Below are 20673 nucleotides of genomic sequence, written 5' to 3'. Positions count from 1 at the left end.
AAAAATAAGGGGGGGGGGGCTGCTGGTGCCACGTCATCTTCAGCCCTTTGAAAGGTCACTCAGAGATTGTCAGGCAGGCAGGCAAGGGGCAGAGGCTTGGAGCACCAAGTGGCAGACAGGTCCTGGGGCTGAGGTGGTTTCTGAGCTAACTTGGAGTAAGCCAGAAACCACCCCTCCATTTAAACAATAGCATTCAAGTTGGTGTGGCAGTTAAGGTCAAGTTGGTGTAGCCGTTAAGGAGGATTAAAGTAGACCCTATAACACAGCAGTTCTCAACTTGTGGGTCACGACCCCTTTGGGGGTCGGGCAACCCTTTCACAGGGGTCACTTGATTCATAACAGTAGAAAAATGACAGGAAGTAGCAATGAAAATAATTGTATGGTTGGGGGTTACCACCACATGAGGCGCTGTATTCACGGGGCGCAGCGTTAGGAAGGGTGAGACCCACCGCTATCACAAATAGGACTATAAATGCCTGTAAGCATATTTTTTAACATTTTATTAGGGGCTCATACAACTCTTATCACAATCCATACATATACATACATCAATTGTATAAAGCACATCCGTACATTCTTTGCCCTAATCATTTTCAAAGCATTTGCTCTCCACTTAAGCCCTTTGCATCAGGTCCTTCCCCCCCCCTCCCTCCCCGCTCCCCCCTCCCTCATGAGCCCTTGATAATTTATAGATTGTTAGTTTGTCATATTTTGCCCTATCTGGTAGTTACAATAGTCCTCTGACTCTAGGTTCCGGGGAAATCAAGAGAAAAGCAGAAATACAAGTAGTGATGTGGCGGAAGCTTCCATTAAAATGCAAGGATGTTTGTTGAGACTAGAGGCATTCAGGCTCATGCAGTCCTTGTGCTGACCCGTGAGTTTGCTTCTCATAATGACAGAGTGGTGGTAACCAATGTATTTGAGGGTATTTGTGTAGCTATCAACAGCTGAGGTGGGGCAGAGTTTACTGAATAATAGATTCTTCATTTCCCTCACTCTTCTTTCCGGAAGGAACCTCGAACTGCTCCTGGTGGGGAGCTATCTGAGCCACAGCCCAGGAGCTGAGAGAAATCTAAATGCCATTTGCGAATTTACCTATCGCAAAGGGGCTGAGAGGGGCGGGGGAGTTTTCCTTTCAGCTTTAAACACAGAAAATCTGTTACTGTGAATTCATCATCTGACGTGGGTCTTTGTTCACCTGTGTGCTGCGCACACCTTCTGGGGAGCTCACCTCACCAAGGTACGAGCCCCAAAGCCAAGCTCACGGCCATCGGGTCGATTCCACTCACGATGACCCTCTAGGTCAGTGTGGAGCAGCTCCGAGACTGTACATCTTTATGGGAGTAGAAAGCCTCACCTTTGTCCTGCAGAGCGGTTGGTGGTTTCAAACTACTAACCCTGCAGTTAGCAGTCCAACGTGGAACTCACTATGGCCCCAGGGCTCTTAGGTGTGTACAATCTGAGGCGGGTTACAGGGGGAGGGAGCAAACAAACAGTCCGAAAATAATTTCATAGCAAAATACACTCCTCTTGGTCTACTCAACAATTGGCCCTTGAAAAGTCCACATCTTCCCTGCTAGATAAAAAAATGTGGTTCCTTTGGTTCAAAATAAGTCCAGAATGTACTGGTTAGAAAGAGATGTTTCCCCTCCGCCCCCAGCTGCAAATGAATTCCCAGCCCTTCTGCAGCCCTTGGGCCTCAACCTTGGCTGCACTTTGGAATCACCTGGGGAGCTTTAAAAACCCCAATGCCCGAGCCGCACCCCAGACCAATTAAACCCCATCTCTGGGCTTGGCCCCAGGCCCCAGTGTTTTTAAAGCTCCCCCGGGGATTCAAATATGTGGCCGTGGCAGAGCACCCCTGTCCCTCTATAAACCGCTGGAAGCAGAGCCCCGCTGATTTGCATCTCTGATTTCCCGCCGATTGTGCACTGCGTGCAGCCACCAGGCCATTTGGGCAAAGGTGTGAACATGCCCGAAGCCCCTGAGAGTTCTGACCGAGTGAAAGAGGAGAGCCGGCTCCCAGAGGTTCTATTGTTTGCTCGATTTCAAACTGCCAGATTAGTAATGTACAGATCAGGGCGCAGATTAGAGGACTCTGACACACTTTTATAGTTGACACCGGCTCGACATCTTACACCAAGATGTGTAGGAATCCAGGGACTTCGCTGCTATTTTTCCCAGAGTGTTCGTTTGTTCTCAGCTCCAGAATGCCTTTGCTCCGGAATGCGTTTTCTCCCAGCTCACTCGGAGCAGCTGGACCCACTCTGCACAGCTGTCCCTCCAGGCTGCGCTCTGCCCTTCATGGTCCCACCTGCCTGAGGGCCCTCCATGTGGGCAGGGGGGTCCATTCTGTCCCTGACCAAAGGAATGCTTTGGGGGAAAGCTAGTGTTTGCTTCGAAGCCGAAGGCAGAGGAACACGTACGTGGGCAGTCCTGGAGGGCCGAGAAGAAATGGCCCGCGTCCTCTCCTCTCCTTCCCCACACACTCCAGAGGCTGTACATTGGACGGGCCACATGGAAGGCCCGGGGGACTACAAAGCCCTAAGCGAATGCATCCCTAAGGCTGGGCCAGGGCCCTGAATCAAGATGGTTTAGATAGCAGGCATCAGATGGCAGCTCATGGTGGCAGGATGTGGCTCGTCCCAGACCAGGGGCCTGCGACACCGAACTGTGGACCAACTGCTACTCCCCTGCAGGCCCTCCGCAGACGACATCTTCTCTGCTTACTTTTTGTTAGCAATCAGAGTCACCAGATAGTCACACTTTGATATCTGGCACAGAACGTATCCTATGTGGCAGATCGTCTTTTACACCCCTTGTGAGGCCATGCTAACCACCTGGTCTTATAAGAACCAAGTCCTTTGCCCATGGGTTTAGCATACTTGAACAGGCATGCAGGGGGCTGCGATTATATCTTACTGGAACTAAATTTAGGGGTGGGTTATGGGCTCTAGCTCATGCTTTTCTTATATATTGACAGTGTGTCCATGCCCTTGTGCACCCAGGCTCTCACATATGCACACACATCTGCACACACATGCCCTCGTATCTGACTCCCTTTGTCCTGCCTGCACATGCCTTTAAAGGAGATGCTTCTGGTCCCACGCTGCCTCTTCCTGAGTCCTGTATTTAGGGATGGGCAAACCTGGTCCCTCCCTCAAGAGCTATATTACCACTGACACAAGACAAACCACCGAGTGGCAGGGAGAGGAGGGTGCAAGTGTAAGGAAGGGAGAGGTGAGGTCTGATAGGAGCGAAGAGACTGGAGCTAGGAGACACTGTGCCAGAGCTTGAAGGATGAGCCAGGCTTCCAGGGAATGCTGCATGGGCTGAGCTATCAAGCAAAAAGATGAGCTTACTGAAGGTCTGGGAGTGCAAAACTCCAAGGCACCGTTGCTTTGAGGCAGGGTGGTAAATCCTCTCAGGGGACTGGTTTAGAGGGTGCTTTGTGGGGTGATGGGAAAGGCCTCAAAAATAGACTGGGGCCAGACTGCAGAAGACCTTGAAATCCAAGCTGCAATGTTGGATGGTCCCTCTGTTCTCTCTCTCTCTCTCTCTCTCTCTCTCTCTCTCTCTCTCTCTCTCTCTCTCTCGTAAACATGATGATGGGTCTTAACACACATTTGCATGCTTCCTATTTAAGAGGACAAGGAATCGGTCTGCTATAATTACATTTGTAAATGCAGAGAACATGGTCATGAGTCAGGGATATGAGTAGTGTCTGAAATGCCACCTGTGTGTGTTGGCGATCCTGGTGTGCGTTCTTTACAATGGCACGGGAATGGGGTTAACCATGTACTAAAGCCTCCATGGTTTTCATAGCTGCTTCCTGTTGTGTCCTGTGGTTTGATGTGATATTTCTCTCACCCGGAGCTTTGAGATGGCCGCAGAATCACGTTTTCTTCCCAAACTTCCCCCAGATGCTTCTCTGATCTGTTGGAAGTTAGCAGTCTCGGTGTAAAGCCAGGTTATTTCACTGGGATCTCGTTGTTGTCTGCCGAGCGTGCTAAGTCATTTGAAGCCATTGGAAGCACATGGTAGATTTCTTTTTATGGCTTGAACTGTTCTTACACGGACTTGGATAGAATGCAGATCGACACGTGCCCTCCTCCCCAAATATAACCACAAAAGAGAAGTCAGAGGGTTTGAGTTCAAAATTGTAGAAACCCTTATGGATCACCATGTGAAGCTATGATTTCTCGACTTGTCTTTCATGTCTGAATGTGGTTTTCCATCTCTCTGACCCTTCTCTGGAGGAGTCCTCGTGCGGCAGGTGAGGTATGGGGCCGCGAACGATAAAGACTTGCCCTATCAGAACAGTATCACTAGTCTCTATGAGTTGGAATTGACTCCACAGCGGTGGATTTGGTTTGCTTGCTATTGCTGGCAGTTCCCAAAGAGGTCTGCCATTTTCAATTTACACCAGGACAAGATGGCAGTGCTGGTGTCCTCCAGGACCCCAGTCATGGTCCTGTGATATGTTCTTTGTCTTGGGGAGATAGAAAGAAGTCCGGGGGAGGGGGGGCATGATCAGGGCTGTCGAGTGGATGCAGTAAGATTACCCAACCACAGACTCATTGGACAGTCTTTGCTCTCCTCTGTGGCTGCGCAGGTGCAAGTTCTGGATGGAAAAGCTTCCTTGGCACAAGTTTCCTGGTCGTTTTCTCGCTGATGCGGGGTTCTGTTGTGCTTCAAACTCCCTCATTAGAAGCCCCTGGAATTGTTCTCAATCCACTGAGAAAATCTAGCAAGATTATCCCCCATGGAATCTGCCACACACACACACACACACACACACACTACCACCACCACCACCACCACCACCACCACCACTACAAAAAAAAAAAGTCACTAGAACTTTCTGAGTTGATCTCCCTGCCTTGAATGTAACTGACTCAGCAGACCCCTGGGAAGCCATTGTTTCCATTTGACCTTTTGATGGGAGACACCCTAACCAGAGTAGGGCAGTTCATTATGGGAGAATGTGGCTGCAGCCATCACTGACCACCAAGACATATTGAAACGTGTTTGGGGAGGAAGCTCATACATGTATGAACTGGGACCCCAGGGGCCATTCTTTTTGCCTTACCCTCACTCAAGGAACACGCATAGCTCTAACTACTTGCCTGTAGAAGTCACCAGCTCTGCCTGTGTAGGAGAGAACTCCTGTTTCCTCACGCTCTTCATCGGGAAGCAGATCACAGTCCCTCATTGCTGAACAAAGCCTCTTAGAGGGTAGGGAGAAGGGAGAAAGGCCTTTCAGGGGCTAGGCGCTTCCAGCGGGCGTGTTAAGGAAAGCATGTGGGGGCCCTGGTGGCTGGTGGGTCACATGCTGAGCTGCTAACCACAAGGTCAGCAGTTTGAACCTACCAGATGATCCACAGCCTCAGGACGCAACACAAGCATGAGCTGGACTCCCCTTCGTGGCAGTGCGCTTGGTTTTCCTTTAAGGAGAACATACGCTTTTGTCTCCATTTTTTCTCTCCCTTTGCTCTCTAGCTCCTCCTTAACAAAGAGAGGACGGGTTTGGCATGTCCCCAGAGCCACTTGGGACAGAGGCTGACTGAAATCTAGGTTGACTTGACCTCAACCAGCAGTGGCATGTGAACCGTTGCCACAGGCAGAATGAAGGAATGCCAACGTTTCCATCTAGCAGGGACATGGTCGGAGCAAGCAGCTGAAATAGGGTGGAGAGGACAGGACTTTACAAAGAAAGGGCGGGCGCCCGCCTCTCTTCCAGCAGGGACCAGCAAGAGAGGCTTGTGGGGGTGGCCTCTCTTTAGCCTTCCGGGGCCAGAATAGACTTCGTGGCCCAGTCTGCCAGATTCCAGGTGGAGAGAAAAGCGGGCAGTCAGGAAGCTTCGGGTCCTGGGTGAGAGGAAATGGTCCTCCCCACACCCCTTAGACAGAGGCTGCCCACAGAGGGACATTAGCATCCTTAGAGGGGCGCCACCTTTTGCCCCAGTCAGGCCTGGGGACCAGGAGACTGACCTGCAAGGACCACTCCTGCCCAGTCCTCATCTCCAGGTGGCGCTCCCTGTGGGGCATTCCTGACCTCCCCACTCGGGTGTCAGCCGATCTAGACACAGGGTGGGGGATCCGCCAAGCCTCTCAGGACTCCTGCAGGCGCTCAGCTGGCCCAGCTCCTTCCTGACCTAGACGCACGAGGGCGCCTCCAGGGCCAGCGCTGACCCCAGGCCGGCAAGATGCTCACAGGTGCGCGGCTGTCCGGTGATCCCGGGGACAGCCAGGGACGCGGGGCCCTGGAGAGCCAGAGAGCTAGCGAGCCTGGAGCCGCCAGCCGCGCACCTGCGCGGGGTCGGGGAAGAGCTGCAGCCTGGCCGCCGGCCTCACAGGTCCTCCCGATGGGAGGCAACCTTCCCGAGGGGCCCCGCGCCAAGGAGGCCGCACCGCGTTTTTGCCAGGATTTGCCGGTTGTGGTTGTTGCTCCTCGGGAGGCCGAGCGCAGGGCACGCGGGGCTCGGGGCAGCCGCGTCCGCTCCCCCGGAGCCCCGCGCGGTGCGCTGGCGGTCCCCGTTCTGTAGAACAAGCGCGCTCTCTAGTGGCGCCCGCGGGGCACATGGGTCCAGCGGTGCAAAGTGGGGTCACAGGGAGAGATGCCTGCTCACCCTCTCTCGCCTTTCCGATCACTCTCACCCTCTGGGCCTGTGGCAGAAAGAAGACCAGGCCTGCGTGTCCACACCTGCCCCGTTAATGCTCAAGTCTCTGGCCTTACTGGCCTCACTCTTTTTCCTCTTGGGAGACGGTTCCTCTGCGCCCACCTGTTTCTATCCAGGACTTCGCCAAAGCGACCTCTTGCTGAGGGCCTAGCCTGTGAGTTCGTGGACAGGACCACACCTGGTCTTCCTCTCTATAGAAGGTGTAAAGAGCGCAGCAGTCACCGAGATGGGAAGAGACGTCCTGGGGGACAAGGAGCACCTTGCAGGTGCCTGCCTGCCCCTGACCCCAAGGACCAGTAGGGACTTCAGCAGGTGAAGGGAACTGCAAGGGGGAGAAGGTGCAGAGAGGCCTTTAGGGAGAGGGAACAACTTCTACCAAAGTCCTGAGATTAGAAGCCTGGGAAGATGGGCCGTGGGTGCGGGGTGGGGCAGCATAAAATAGAAAGAGGTAGTGATTAGTGGGTGGTGGGATGGATAGGAGCAGGAGCCAGCCTCATGGGGCCTGCAGACTTAGCTAAAGGCCTGCTTATGAGGGTCTTGTGAGGACCTTGGACGCCTCTCAGGTCAGTGGGGGGCCACTGGGCATTTTGGACAGGAGATGTCATGGTCAGATCTCTAAGCATGAACCCGCCAGAGTTGGCATTAAACTCGTCCTCAGGGTAGCTGTGAGACTGAAAAATATTCATTCCCTCACCCCTTAGCTTATAGATGGGAAGAAGGCGGAGAACTTTCTCACGGTGCCTGCAGGAAGTTGTGCTGATTCATCTCGAAAGTCCCTTGGCCTCTTCCTCAAACCCCCCAATAGGCCAGCCTGACCCAGACATCAGCTCCCCAGCCACTCTGGAGAGGCCACCGGGTCCCCTGACACTGCTCCCATGAAAGTCCACCTCAGATTATGACCTCCAAGATTGCTAAAGGGCATGTTCACTTACACTTACGTCCCTAAACCTCAGGACACTTGAAACCTTGCTTATTTATCCCGGGGTCTCAAGAGTCATCAAACAGGGATACCAGAGGTTATGGACAGGTGGAGGAGAGGGGGTGACCGGGCCAAGAGGCTCCCATGGAGACCTGGGAAGCAGAGGGCGTGAGTTCAGATTGAGATGTTGAATCCCATTTGAAATCACGCGCAAGATCAAGAAAACACGTTTGGAGAATTGGAAAGCATCTCAGGCTTTAGAAAACCAGAGGGTGATAGAACACACTTGTCCCAATATTTGGATAGTTTAAAGCCCTCAGCAGCTCAAGCAAGCTAGGGAATTAAGAGAAACAGTTCAACGTAGGCTGGATCATTTAGCATTTGGTTTGAAAAGCCACAGGCCAGAGAGGAGGTCGCAGATGTGATGGAAGCATGATAAGAAAGGTTTTCAAAGACGGAAACATGATCCTGGTGAGTACCATCTGGAATTGAAGAGACAACAGGATTAGTGGCAAGAGGTGGCAAAAGGCCTGAATTTGAGCCACTGCTTAACTATGTGACCTTGTCCAAGCCACTTAACCTCTCTGACCCATCTCAGCAGTAAAGTTACAATAATAATACTACTTTGCCTTTGGAACCCAACGCATTTTCAGCAATCGTATGAAGGGAGGGAGACCAACTAAGAATGGAGTTAAGGGGTACCGGTGCCAATCCCAGGCCTACCACTTACTGACTGGGACACTTGGATAAAGTTTATAGATGCTTCTAAACCTCACTATCCTCATCTGAAACCCAAGGGGCTGCTAACAGCTGCCTCTCTTGAGCATTGTAAAAGATTCCATGAGATCATTAAAAAAAATAATTACCCCTTGCCTTTTTCATTGACCAGAAAACAAACAAAACTCACTGCCACCGAGTCGATGCCGACTCTTAGTGAACCTCTAGGGACGTGTGAGTCCTGAGACTGACTCTCCTTCCTGGGTTAGAAAACCACGTCTTTCTACCTCGGGGCAGCCGGTGGATTAGAACTGCTGGTCTGTAGGTTAGCAGCCCAACCTATGCCTCCAGGGTTCCTTCTCCTAGACAGTGCTCAGTAACTGGGGACTGTCACCATGCACGTGATGCTGTTTGCTGGCTGACAAAGGGCCCCGTGTTCAATGAGTGAAAGACATTGTGATACCTCGCACAGTATAACTTCTACTGGGAAGCAGGAGACATATTAAAAGAAACGCATGAGAAGAAAAGCAGAGAGTGGGAGGTGAGCGCACAGCCCAGCTTTCCTCCTGCAGTGACTTTGTAGATAAGGACCGAGGAGGCCTCAGCGTCCCCCAAAGCCTGACTCGCAATATTGACTCCCTGGGCTTAGCTCGGAGATGGTCCTATAGATCATTTGAGGGGATGGAAAACACTAGCACTGATCAATGGCTTCTTGTCAGGTTGGGATAAGGGATCTGGTGGAGGACAGTGAGGCTCAGCAATAATTCCAGTCTTATCTAACATCTCCATGAGCCACTGTGATGAAGAGTAATTGGTGCCTTAATGAAATCTATAAAGGCCCTTGGAAACCTCCAGGGAGCTTCCTCAGAGCTGCAGGACCCCAGCCCAGAGAGAAAGGAAAGTATGTAAATGAGCCCTTCAGGGTTCCTTTGTTACTTCTTCAAAAAAAGTACATGAAATCTGTCCCTAATTTGGGTCGAGCCAGGAGCTCCATTGGCAGCATGGGTACACACTGGGCGGCACACTGCAAGGCCAGCAGTTCGAAACCACCAGCCGCTCTCAGGGGAAGAAGAGGGAACTTTCTACTCTGGTGAAGGTTTACTATCTCAGAAACCCACCGGGGAAGTTCTACCCTGTCCTGTAGAGTCACTCCGAGTTGGCATCAAGTGGTGAGGATCTCAGTTAGGTACCAAGCCAAGAGTCCTGGTGGCGCAGTGGTTAAAGGCTCAGCTGCAGAAAGAATCTGGCAGTTGCTGCCTGGGAGAGAGGTGGCAGTGTGTTGTCCTGCGGTTGACAGCCGTGGAAACCCCATGGGGCTGTTCTGCACTCTCCCCTGGGGTCCTTGTGAATTGGAATTGACCACATGACAATGGGTTTGGGTGTCTGGGAAGTGTCGACCACCTGGTCAGGGGCAAATGGCACAATCCCTTCCATCGTCCATCACAGCCCAGGGAGGGATAAACCCCAAAACCAAGTCAGGTGCCCTAGGGTAACCCCTAGGGTCTTCGGGGCTGTGGTCTCTTGGAAGTAGGCTGCAGCCAAGGTGCCCTGGGCAGGTTGGGCCTCTAAACTCTGGAGCCATCCAGACCTCTTCCAGGCAAGGACGGAGGAACCTGAGGATGTTAAGGGCCACAGTACAAGTACGTGTTGGGAGAGGCAGGGCTGCTCTGGAGGCCAGAGAAGGTTCCCCAGTGGAGCTGACACCTGTTGGACTGCCAGGACCTACTGCCCTTGTCAGACAGAGAAAGAGCAGGGACTGTGTCCCAGTAGAGGCAGCAAGGTTCCCAAAGACCCAAAGGCAAAACTAGGGGTCCTTTCACTTGGTCCCGCTAGGCCAAGGGGACTCAGCATCTTCAAGTAGGGAGACTTCCTTTTGAATGTCAGCAAATATCACAGCTCTCTGGCATTCTCTTCATTGTTCTATACAGGTACATGCTGCCCCCATCACCAAATCTAGGAATTTTGTAACTGTTTTTAGTAAATGTATATCTTATCAATCCCCTTATCAGCTTATGTTTACATTTGAGCTCTATGTACTCCATGTTTTCATGAACTATTGTATTTTAATCCAGACAGGATGCTGCTTACATTTTCACCTGAAACAAAATGTCCCTCACCTATGTGAGATAGACCCTCTGGTGGTATAGTGGGTTACACATTGGACTGCTAATCGCAAGGTCAGCAGTTCAAACCCACCAGCCACTCTGTGAGAAAAAGATGAGGCTTTCTATTCCCATAAAGAATTATAGCCTCAGAGACTCACAGGGGCAGTTCTACACTGTCCTAAAGGGCCACTATGAACTCAGTGACAATGAGTTTTAAGATGTAAAGTAGATGCGGGGGTGGGGGGTGGGGAATGTCTTCGTGTTTTCATTCTCAAGCCATCTTTGCTCATACAGAGAGTGGGTAAATCCTTGCAATACCTGCAGTGCAAGCCCACGCCTAAAATACAGACCCCATCTGCACCTGTGTAAGCACAAAGGTACATCTGTAGACGCTTGGTAGACTCAGAAGGGCTGCCAAGGACTGGGGTTTTGAGTCTGCTGTTTATTCTAAAGCGTGAAGGCTAGAGAACTGATGCCACTGCGCAGCAGTGCAGTGACGTCCACAGACGACTCTGCCAGCGATGGCGAATGCAAGGGTGAGAAAGGCCAGGCCAGGAACAAAGAGACCGTAAGGCCTGAACTAAAATAATAGCAGGGGTTGGAGAGAAAGGAGCAAGTTTGAAAGACATGGAAAAGTGGTTGATTTATGTTAGATATGAGAATCTGGATGAAGTCTTGGAGAACTCTCAGATTCCTGCTCTGGGTAACTGGATCAGTGGTGGCACCGTCACAAAATTAAATGAATAAAGGCAAAAAGCAGATTTCAAGGGAAAAAATTGTTGTTGTTTTTTCACCAGACATCATGATTTTTTGAAGTTCTTGTGGGATGTCCCAGTCAATCTGCTTAAGTTCAGAAGGACCCAGGTTTGGGAAGCATCAGTGCGCGCAAGTGGGCAATCAAAGGCATGGGTGTGAGTAATGGCCCACTGGAAGGAATACGGAGCCTGAGAAGAGAGCTATGTAGTGTGGAATAGCCCCTGCTCGCAAAGGAGCAACCTATAATAAATGCGGAACAAAATCCAAGAGAGAGAGACAGAGGAGAGAGGAGACAGGAGAGAGAGATTAGGGGAAGCTGAGGGAAGAAGAGTCTTCAGAAAGGTACCATTGAAAGGGTCAGGGTCACAGAGCAGCCACAAGAGGCAAAAGGCTAACTCTGAATCACAGCAGCAGAAATATTAACAGCAGCATCTCTAACTTCTATGCATGTCTCGTCATGCTTTCTAAGTGTTTTCATTTTACATGCCACTTCATTTGCACTACAACCTCCATGGCATCTTATAAATGCGGACACTTCAGGGCAGAAAGGTTAAGGGACTTGTCAAAGCCATCCAGCAAGTTAGAGACTTGGCTCCTGGAATTAAAGACTTCGGCCTAGTCTTCACCATGCACCGTAGATTCCACCCACACCAGAGTTTGCTTGCTAACCACCCACGATGGGAATCAGAATGGAGCCTGTACCAGAATGACTACTTGTTAGCAATATAGATCTTAAGCATTCTGTTTTTCACTTAAGGGATGGGATACCAAAAAGGTATGGTAAGCACATGCTCACATATCAACAACGCGGGGACATCGTTATCCAAGGAATCCTTGGTACTATGGGATAAGTAAGCATTAGGCTTCTAACCACAAAATTGGTGGTTCAAACCCCTCAGCAGCTCTAAAGGAGAAAGATAGGGTTACCTGTTGGTGTTAGTCCGGGTCAACTAGAGGAACAAATCCAAGAAGACTCATATGTGTATAAGAAAGAGCTTTATATCCAAGAGCAATTGAATATTGAGAAAACATCCCAGCCCAGTTCAGATCAAGTCCATAAATCCAAAAGTCCATAAGCCCATATGTCTAATACCAATCTGTAAAGTCCCCCTCACACTCACAAAACACATGCAATGATGCCAAATGCAGGAAGATCACAGGTCAGTGGGTGGAAAGTCTTGTGGATCCAGTGGCAGTGTAGGCATCTCAGTGCTTACGTGCGTCTCCACGTGGCTCCTCCAGCTCCAGGGCTTCAGCATGGTGCCATGTGTCTTATTAACAGGAAGGTCTCACAGGGAACGAACAGAGAGTCTGTGACCTGATTGGCAGGCTTAAACTTTACCCCTTCACTCTTAATAGCCTCAAATTGACAACATAGTATGTAACTGCCACACTGCTCCTTTAAAGAGTGACCTTTTGGGAACCCTAGAGGGGGTCACTATGAATTGGAATCGACGCAGTAGCAATAGATAGAGTTGTTCAAAGCAAAGACCTGTGGACGCTAAGCAGACAGGACACAAGAAATAAGTTCTACAGAGGAAGGGCACTAAATGAAATTGATACCAAGTCCAGAGTAGGAGAATGTACTGGCCAGAAATAAAGTTCACACAATGAACTTCCTAGGGTGCCCATGGGAGAGGTTGTTTTTTAATCAGGTCCCTGGCACTTCCACACCTTCATTGACATCTGTCTCCTACGATCCCCTCCTGTGTGATTGACATGCCTTACCTTGGCAGTTCTCTTGAGAATATTCTATTTTGTTCTTCCTGATCAACAAGAGGTGAGGGTGGGCTATCAAGTGTAAACTCTTCATACAGAACGGGATGCAAGCGTGAGCCGTTACTAGGCAGGGTCAGATTAGATTAATTGATGACAGGCCTCTGATCCATTCAGATGCCTCATGCGTCCTGGTCTGCTGATCTAGCAACTCCAGCCAGGAAGGCTGGCAATGTTCTTTGCCATGTAGACCCAAGGGTTTGCTCTGGTGCACGCCGTGGTAAACAACCAGTTGGGAACTCCAGTCCGAGATGATGCACAAAAGGGAACTGAAATAAATCAGCATTGCCAGGAATTCATTCCATTCACTGTTGATCAATACAGCATTTTCAGCATAGGACAGGGTATGTCCTAAGTTTTGTAAACAATAATTTCAACCACTTGATGTCTGGCATACACAAACACATATATTTAACATAAATTGACATGACTAGTAAGTTAATATAATATTGACATAGACATTTCCAGAAATGTCTGGAAATATTGATATGTATCTAACAGAAAAAGGTTTCACTTATGTATCGAATGAGTTTCACTTGCTCTTGGCTGCTGTAGAGGCTGAGATGCTTGAGACAGTCTGTAAATGAGGTCTTAGCACAAGAGGACACGAAACTTAATATCAATTTCTGGTGCAAAAAACTTGTCAGTCCTCCATCACTGAGAATGTTTCCAATTTTTTCTTCCAAGAAAGAAACAAAGGGCACTCAGCTCCACATTACATTTATATCTTATCAGAATATTTACCTCTCTCTGTGTAAAGAATTAGAACGAGTCCTTGAGGAAATAAATGAAATGAATGTTTAGATAATAAAAATTATACCAGTGTTTGTCTTTTTCCCCATTTCCTTCCAGACTGACTTTCTTAAGACATTAATTGATGTTGTTGACTCAGAAAACAAACCTCCTCCGAATACAGGAACTGAGCAGCTCCCCATAGAGATAAAATGAACATTTTATGTATTTCATACACGATAACAATTGTAGCTTCCTTGCGGGGGGGGGGTGTTCTGATTGTGCATCCCCTCTTTTCAACCACCTCCCATGACCTGTGCCCCCCTGGGCCTGTCTTGCACCAAGTGCATCTTCAGACTGGCCATTGCCTCGAATTTGCGCCATGTCCTTGAGGTCGCTCTCACCCCCTTTGGGGACCAGCCACAGCCTGGTGAGCTGAGAAGACGCTGTCTCAGTGTGAGCGCACACGTGTCTAGCTATTTATTTCAAGGCCAAAAACACATTTGTGGAGCTCTTCAAAGGACTCATCCTGCAAAAAATAATAATAACAATACATGTGTTCCTGGCTGTCTTATAAGTGCTATTTCTTTGGACTGTCCCAAGACATGAGGAGCTCTGTAGGCTTTGGGATACGCAGGAGGCCTTCTGTAATCACAGGGTGGAAGGTTCAAGCCTTCCTTTACGCAGGGTTTTGCTCTGAGTCAGAATCAGCTTCATGGCCGTGGGTTTTTTTGGGTTTGGGGCTCCCTCAGAACAACTTACGTGTTCCAAACCCTTTTTGTTGTGGTTTGCCTGTTGTGATTGTTGTTGCTTGTTTTTAAGCATTCTGTACTTAAGTTTTAGGTGTGCAGAAAAATTGTGTAGTTTCATAGAGTTCCCCTGTGCCCCTTTCCCCCACGCAGTTTCTCCTACCCACATCTTGCATGCCTGTTGTACATTCATCAGAACTCATGTCCCAGTAGTGACAATCATGCGATCATGAACTAGGCTCCACAATTACACCAGGGCTCACTCTTGGTATCATCGCACCATTCCTGGGTTTCAACAAATGCATCCTGTCATGTGCCCGTGGTTACGGTCTCATCCACAAATCCCGCCACACCTCTAATGGACTGCATGCACCGAGGATCACAGTGCCCTGGGCTCGCCACTTCTTGGGCCTCCTACTAACCACGGATCTTTTCACAGTCCCTATGATTTTGTTTGTTATTTTTAAAGGTAAATTAGGTGGAGTTGACATTTCAGACTATCAGTGTTGTACTCAGCCATGTAAGCTATGTATCTAGCCCCCTTTAATGTGCCCTACACCCTCCCTTTGATGTCTCTCCTCCCTCCTGTGGATGACCCTCTTCACCTTCAATGCACCTGCCAGCCCTCTCGCTGACCATTTCATCTTCTCTTGCTTGTCCTCCCTGTCCTGTTCACCTCCAAAGTCTCTTTCCTTTGGCAGGAAATGCTTTGTCTTTGGTTAAGGTCAAAATTCAAATGCAAACTTATTTTATTCATTTTACTTGTCTTATGCAATTTATAACTTTTCACATATTCAAAAAGATTTGCTACGGTGTTGCTGAATTTTAAAAGTGACATCATTTTAGATCCATGTAAAATGAGATGACAGCAGCTACATAGAGGGTAAAAGGGAATGCTCCCAGAAGATCTTTTTAAGAGGATTTGTAAATTTCAAAAGATAAGTCCATAATTAACTTCCTTTTTAAAATGTAATTAATCAAAAGAGGATTTCCCGCCCCCCATTTTACACTTGAGTTGAATGAATGCCAACCACCTTGCTAGTATTTGCTAGTGTTAAAATTATTACTGAAACCCAGCAATTATCGAGTTGATTTTAACTCATAATGAGCCAGTAGGATAGAGTAAACCTGCCCTTGTGAGTTTTCAAGGTTATAGGTCTTCGTGAGAGCAGAAAGCCTTATCTTTCTCCTGCAGAGTGCTGGTGGCTTCGAACTGCTGGCCTTTTGGATAGCAGCCCAATACATAACCCACTACATACATCTAATAGTAATACAGCTATAATAGAATATATTCCAAATTCTGCAACTATTTCTTGTTATAGTATAGAAAGCAAAATGAGTGTCATGGAAAGTGAAACTATTTTAAAATCTGAAACTGTTGCATCTACAGACAAAAATATAGATCTCACTTTGTGGAATAGTTTATTATATTTAAAGAAGCCCAAGTGATTGTCAACATCACAACAGACCATTTGAAAATTTGCGTCACAAGTTTCTGGGTGGTTAACCAGATTATGTAGCTAGGATCTTTTTGTAAGTACAAAGCCATTGGTGAACATTATAAGAGGGCATGGCCACTGTGTTCTCCATCTGTCAGCTCCATGTAATGTTCTCTTTGAAGGGCAAGGAAGCATCAAAAGACAGTACAAGGATATACAGTCGCTGTACCCACAATAACTGGCTGACAGTCAATCATGTCATGAAGCAGCACATGACCAAGAGCTCATGATACCGAAGGAAGAAGTTCAAGCTGAACAAAGGCACGAATGAAAAGCTAGGGAATCCAGGAAATACCAATGAAAATGTTCCAACAAGCTGGCGACCCACTGGGGGCACTCGTTCACCTATGCCAAGAAGTCTGGAAGACAGCTACCTGGCCCACTGGCACTGTGAGGTCAGCAGAAATTAGCAAACAATATTATTAATGCCACATGCAAATAAAGTTCTGCTCAAAATCTTCCATCAACGGTTGCAGCCGTCTGTCAACAGAGCTGCCAGAAACCCGATAAAGAAGAGGACGTGCACGAGGGCTATCGTTGCAGACGTCAGCTGGGTCTTGGCGGACTGCAGAGGACACCAGGAAGATGCTCACTTGTGTTTTATTGACCATGCAAAAGCATTCAGCTCGTGTAGAAGCACAACAAGCCCGTGGATCAACACAAGCAGTGGAGGGCATTGAGGAATCCCACAACCCTTCCTTGTGCTCCTGCAGAACCAGGAGGTAGCCACTCGAATAAAACAAGGGGATGTTGCATGGTTTAAAATCAGGAAATGTGTGTGCAGCAGGGTCGCACCCTTCCACCATACTCGTTCAGTCGTTATGGTGAGCAGACAATATGAGAAACTGGATGACAGCAAGGAGGACGTGGCATGAGTGTTGGAGGACAGCTTAGTAACAACCTGCACTGTGCAGATGACACAGCTTTGCTTGCTGAAAGCAAGGAGGACTTGAAGCATGGTCTGAAGAAGGACTACAGCCTCCGATCTGGATTGCAACTCAATGAAGGAGAACCAGAATCTTCACAAGTGAGCCAGTAAGCAACATCATGATAGACGGAGAAAAGGTTGCTGCAGGCAAGGATTTCATCTTGCCTGGATCCCAATCATGGAAGCAGCGGTCCAGAAATAAAGTGACACACTGCGGTGGCTCAGTTTGCTGCACAAGGACCTCGTTAAGGTGTTGAAGAACAAGGATGTCACTCACAGCACCAAGGTGTGCCTGGCCCATGTCAGGGTATTTTCAGTGACCTCACATGCATCTGGCATGGTGCTTATGACTGGACCTCTAACTGCAGTAGGTCAGCAGTTTGAAATCACCCACCTCTCTGAGGGAGGAAAGCGAGGCTTTCTATTCCCATAAGAGTTACAATTTGGAAACTCACAGGGACAGCTCTGCCCTGTCCTGTGAGGTCGCTATGAGTCTGATTGAGGTAGGCAGTGAGTGATTAGTTAGTCATATCCATGTGAAAGTTGGGCATTGGCTAAAGAAAACTTCAGAAGACTAAGGGCAACCTCAGAAGAATCGATACATTGGAATTGCGGCGAGGCCAAGAATATTGAAAGTACATGGACAGTTAGAACTAACAAATCTCTCTTTGAAAAAGTACAGCAAGAATGCTCCTGGGAAGCAAAGAGGGGGTGGCTTCCTTTAGTAACTTTGGAGGTGTTATTGGAAAAGGCTATCATCCTGGGTCAAACGGCGGGCAGTGGCAAAGAGAAAGAGCTGAAACGAGGTGGACTGACACAGTGGCTTCCACTATGAGCTTGTGCATAAGAGCAATCGCGAGGGTGTTGTGGGACTGGGAGGCGTTTCGTTGTCACACCTGGGATTGCTGTGACTGGAAAACAGACTAGAAGGCTGCTAACTACAGCAAGACCCACCTGTGTTTCTATCGCACCCAGGGCCCTCTCTTCACACCCCCCACCACCCCGATGAGTCAGTGTCTTTGCCGGACACAGTCACCTGCCTTCAGAAGCCACCACTCTCCGCATAGCAGCCAAGGTCCGTTCTGAATTCTCCCAGCCCCAGAACTTCCAGGGCCAGGCCTGTCTCTTCACCAGGAAGGCCTCATCCCACCCATGTCTAATCCATCCAGCAATCACAGCAGGGAGAGGGAGGCTGTTCTCTTTGGCCTGGCAGATCTGGGCTCACCTCAAACCCACTGAAGCCTGGAGCTGCTTCTCTGCCTTGCTTTCCCCTGGGAGCCGTTTACAACCCGCTTAGGGTGTCTCTGGGAATTCACTGATCTAGTGGGCATGGGTCTCCATTAGGTCTCCCTAAACCTGTCTGTCATGCATAACACAGAAGGAACGCCGCACCCAACCCTTTCTATCATTTTATAACCTGTCTTCTCTTGTACAATTTGGATGATCACAATTTGGATGTTATCACCCAGAGTTTGGGCAAGCCCCCGAAAGAGCCATCACGATGTGCGCTGATTTTCTGAGAGTGACTCATGCCTTGTTTCTAGCTAGTAGCTTAGCTTTGACCTTTTCTTCTCACCCGTAACACTGAGCTTCTGCCTGGGCACAGGCACCCGAGCAATAAGAGCTGGGAGGAGTCTGGACCACAGGCCACAGGTGGGTGGCACATCTCTGGAATCCAGCCTCAGAGGAGCTGGGTCCCATCTTGCTCTCTAAATTCGCTCTGGCTCCTCCTTCCTTCTCAGGCTCGAAAACGGTTGACAAACACGGCAAGCAAGATAGTGAAGGTGTGATCGCACGTATCTGCTTTCCCACCTACAGTGCTGCTCACATGAAAACGCCCGTGGAATATCAGACAGGAAAATTCCCTCTTAGAGGAGGCGAAATCGAGTTATTCGGTGCAGCCCTCAATGTGCAGCGTGCTGATGGCAGCAGTCCGCCGGTCTGTTGAAAGCACTGTTTGCTTTGGAATCAGATGGAAAGCTTTCTGAAATCATCGAGTCTGCGCATCATTGGAGGAGCCCCAGTGGCACAGTGGTTAAAGCGCTCAACCATGTAAGGTGGTTTGGACCCAGCCGCTACTCTTCAGGAGAAAGACGGCCGCGCGCTTCCATGAAGATGTTCAGCCTTGGACAGCCTACGGCAGCGCTTCTCCACCTTCCTCGTGCCGCGGCCCTTTCATACAGTTCCTCATGTGGTGGTGACTCGCCAGCCAAAAATGATTTTCGTTGCCACTTCATCACTGTCATTTTGTTACTGTGATGAATGAATGGGGCAACCCCTGTGAAAGGTCGTTTGACCCCCCAAAGGGGTCTCGACCCACAGATTGAGAACCACTGGCCCAGGGGGTCATTCTACCCTGCCTTGGAGGGTTACTGCATGGATCAGAATCACCTGGATGGCAAAAGAGTTTGGGTTTGGGGGTTCTGCGTCCTTGGGAGTCCCTGGGTGACATAAACAGTTATCACCCTCAACTGCTGACTCAAAAGTTAGAGGTTCAGGTCTCTGCAGAGGTACAAGGTCTGGTGATCTACTTCCCCAATGCCAGCCATTGGCCACAGTATGGAGCAGTTCTACACTGGCACACATGTGACCACCTTGCGCTGGGATCTACTTCATGGCAACGGGTACCAGTGTGCCCCACTGGGCGAGTTCCAGAGTCCAGAGAGGAGAGTCAGCCCAGACTGCCAGGGCCCCTTTGTTAATGATGAAGAGGACTGGGCTTGAAAGGGCCACCGTCGCCTTGGTGATGGTCTGTCTCTGGGAGTGATGGTCTGTCTTATGACATCAAGAAATGTCACCACTCTCTGGACATCATTTCTTACCTTGCGGGTGGTGAGGGTGACTGAGTGGGCGACCCGGGTGAAGCTCCCAGACCAGAGTCGGGGGCATAGGGAGGGTCGGCTGTCCCAGAATCAGGCAGCGTGTGGGACCCCATAACACACCTGCCTCCGTCCTCTCTCCCTGCAGGTCAGTGCAGCTGAACGGCCAGCCTTTAGTGATGGTGGACGACGGGACCCTTCCAGAATTGAAGCCCCGCCCCCTGCGGGCTGGCCGGACACTGGTCATCCCTCCAGTCACCATGGGCTTTTATGTGGTCAAGAACGTCAATGCTTTGGCCTGCCGCTACCGATAAGCCGCCCTCACACCCATCAGCCACCCGGGGCCAGCTGGACCACTTTCCACTTTTCCACCCTCCTTCCGCCCTTCCTTTTCAGACCTCTTCTTAGCAGCAAACCAGCCTCATCTGCCCATCCTGCTGGATCCACAGACTTGCTCTCTTAAGAGACTATCGTAGTGCAAGCTTAGCCTAGGTAGGTTGCGTCTATCCACATCTTCTCTGCCTGCAAATGGATGAAGGCATGTGGGCAGAGCCGCCCGAGCCACATGCATGCACCACGAGGACCATCTGGCACTGCCCACATCTCTCCAACCCCTCTCCCTGATCCTGGCCCGGCAAGGCCAAACCACAGCCTCTTGGCACCGGAGGGGGCCAGGGCCAACCCAGGTGGGCCTGCGAGAGCCCAACCCCCTTCCTCTTCTGTGTTCTGCTGCTGTTCCCCCGGGATGCCGATCGCCTCTCGGTCAGGAGGGGCGCCGGTGGGTGAGTCGGCGCGGCCTGCTGGGTGAGCTGTGGATGTAATTTCCCGGTTGATGGATGAGTGTGTGCATCTGGGTTTCTGACAGTGGCATCAATCACCGTGGTCCTCCGGGAAGCGGGTGCTTCAAAAGTAAAATTACAGTCCTACCGCGGATTTTGTAAAGAAGGTTCTATTCCTCCGCGAATCCAGATGCCCCCTTGGGGGTGGGGG

The 20673-nt window shown here is 49.8% G+C and overlaps 1 protein-coding gene across 1 annotated transcript in view; it reads left to right on the top strand.

The window, feature by feature from the left end:
- The window catches only part of HPSE2 (heparanase 2 (inactive)), a 687528-nt gene extending 667224 nt beyond the window's left edge, over nt 1-20304 (top strand). Inside the window, exon 12 of the mRNA XM_075533453.1 lies at nt 19832-20304. Within this exon, the coding sequence (XP_075389568.1) occupies nt 19832-19997 (166 nt within the window). The 3' untranslated portion in view covers nt 19998-20304. The remainder of the gene's footprint in view (nt 1-19831) is intronic.
- The last annotated feature ends 369 nt before the right edge of the window (nt 20305-20673 follow it).

This window comes from Tenrec ecaudatus, chromosome 16, assembly GCF_050624435.1.
Source record: "Tenrec ecaudatus isolate mTenEca1 chromosome 16, mTenEca1.hap1, whole genome shotgun sequence".
NCBI classification, from domain to species: domain Eukaryota; kingdom Metazoa; phylum Chordata; class Mammalia; order Afrosoricida; family Tenrecidae; genus Tenrec; species Tenrec ecaudatus.
This window is presented reverse-complemented; position numbering and strand designations above follow the sequence as displayed.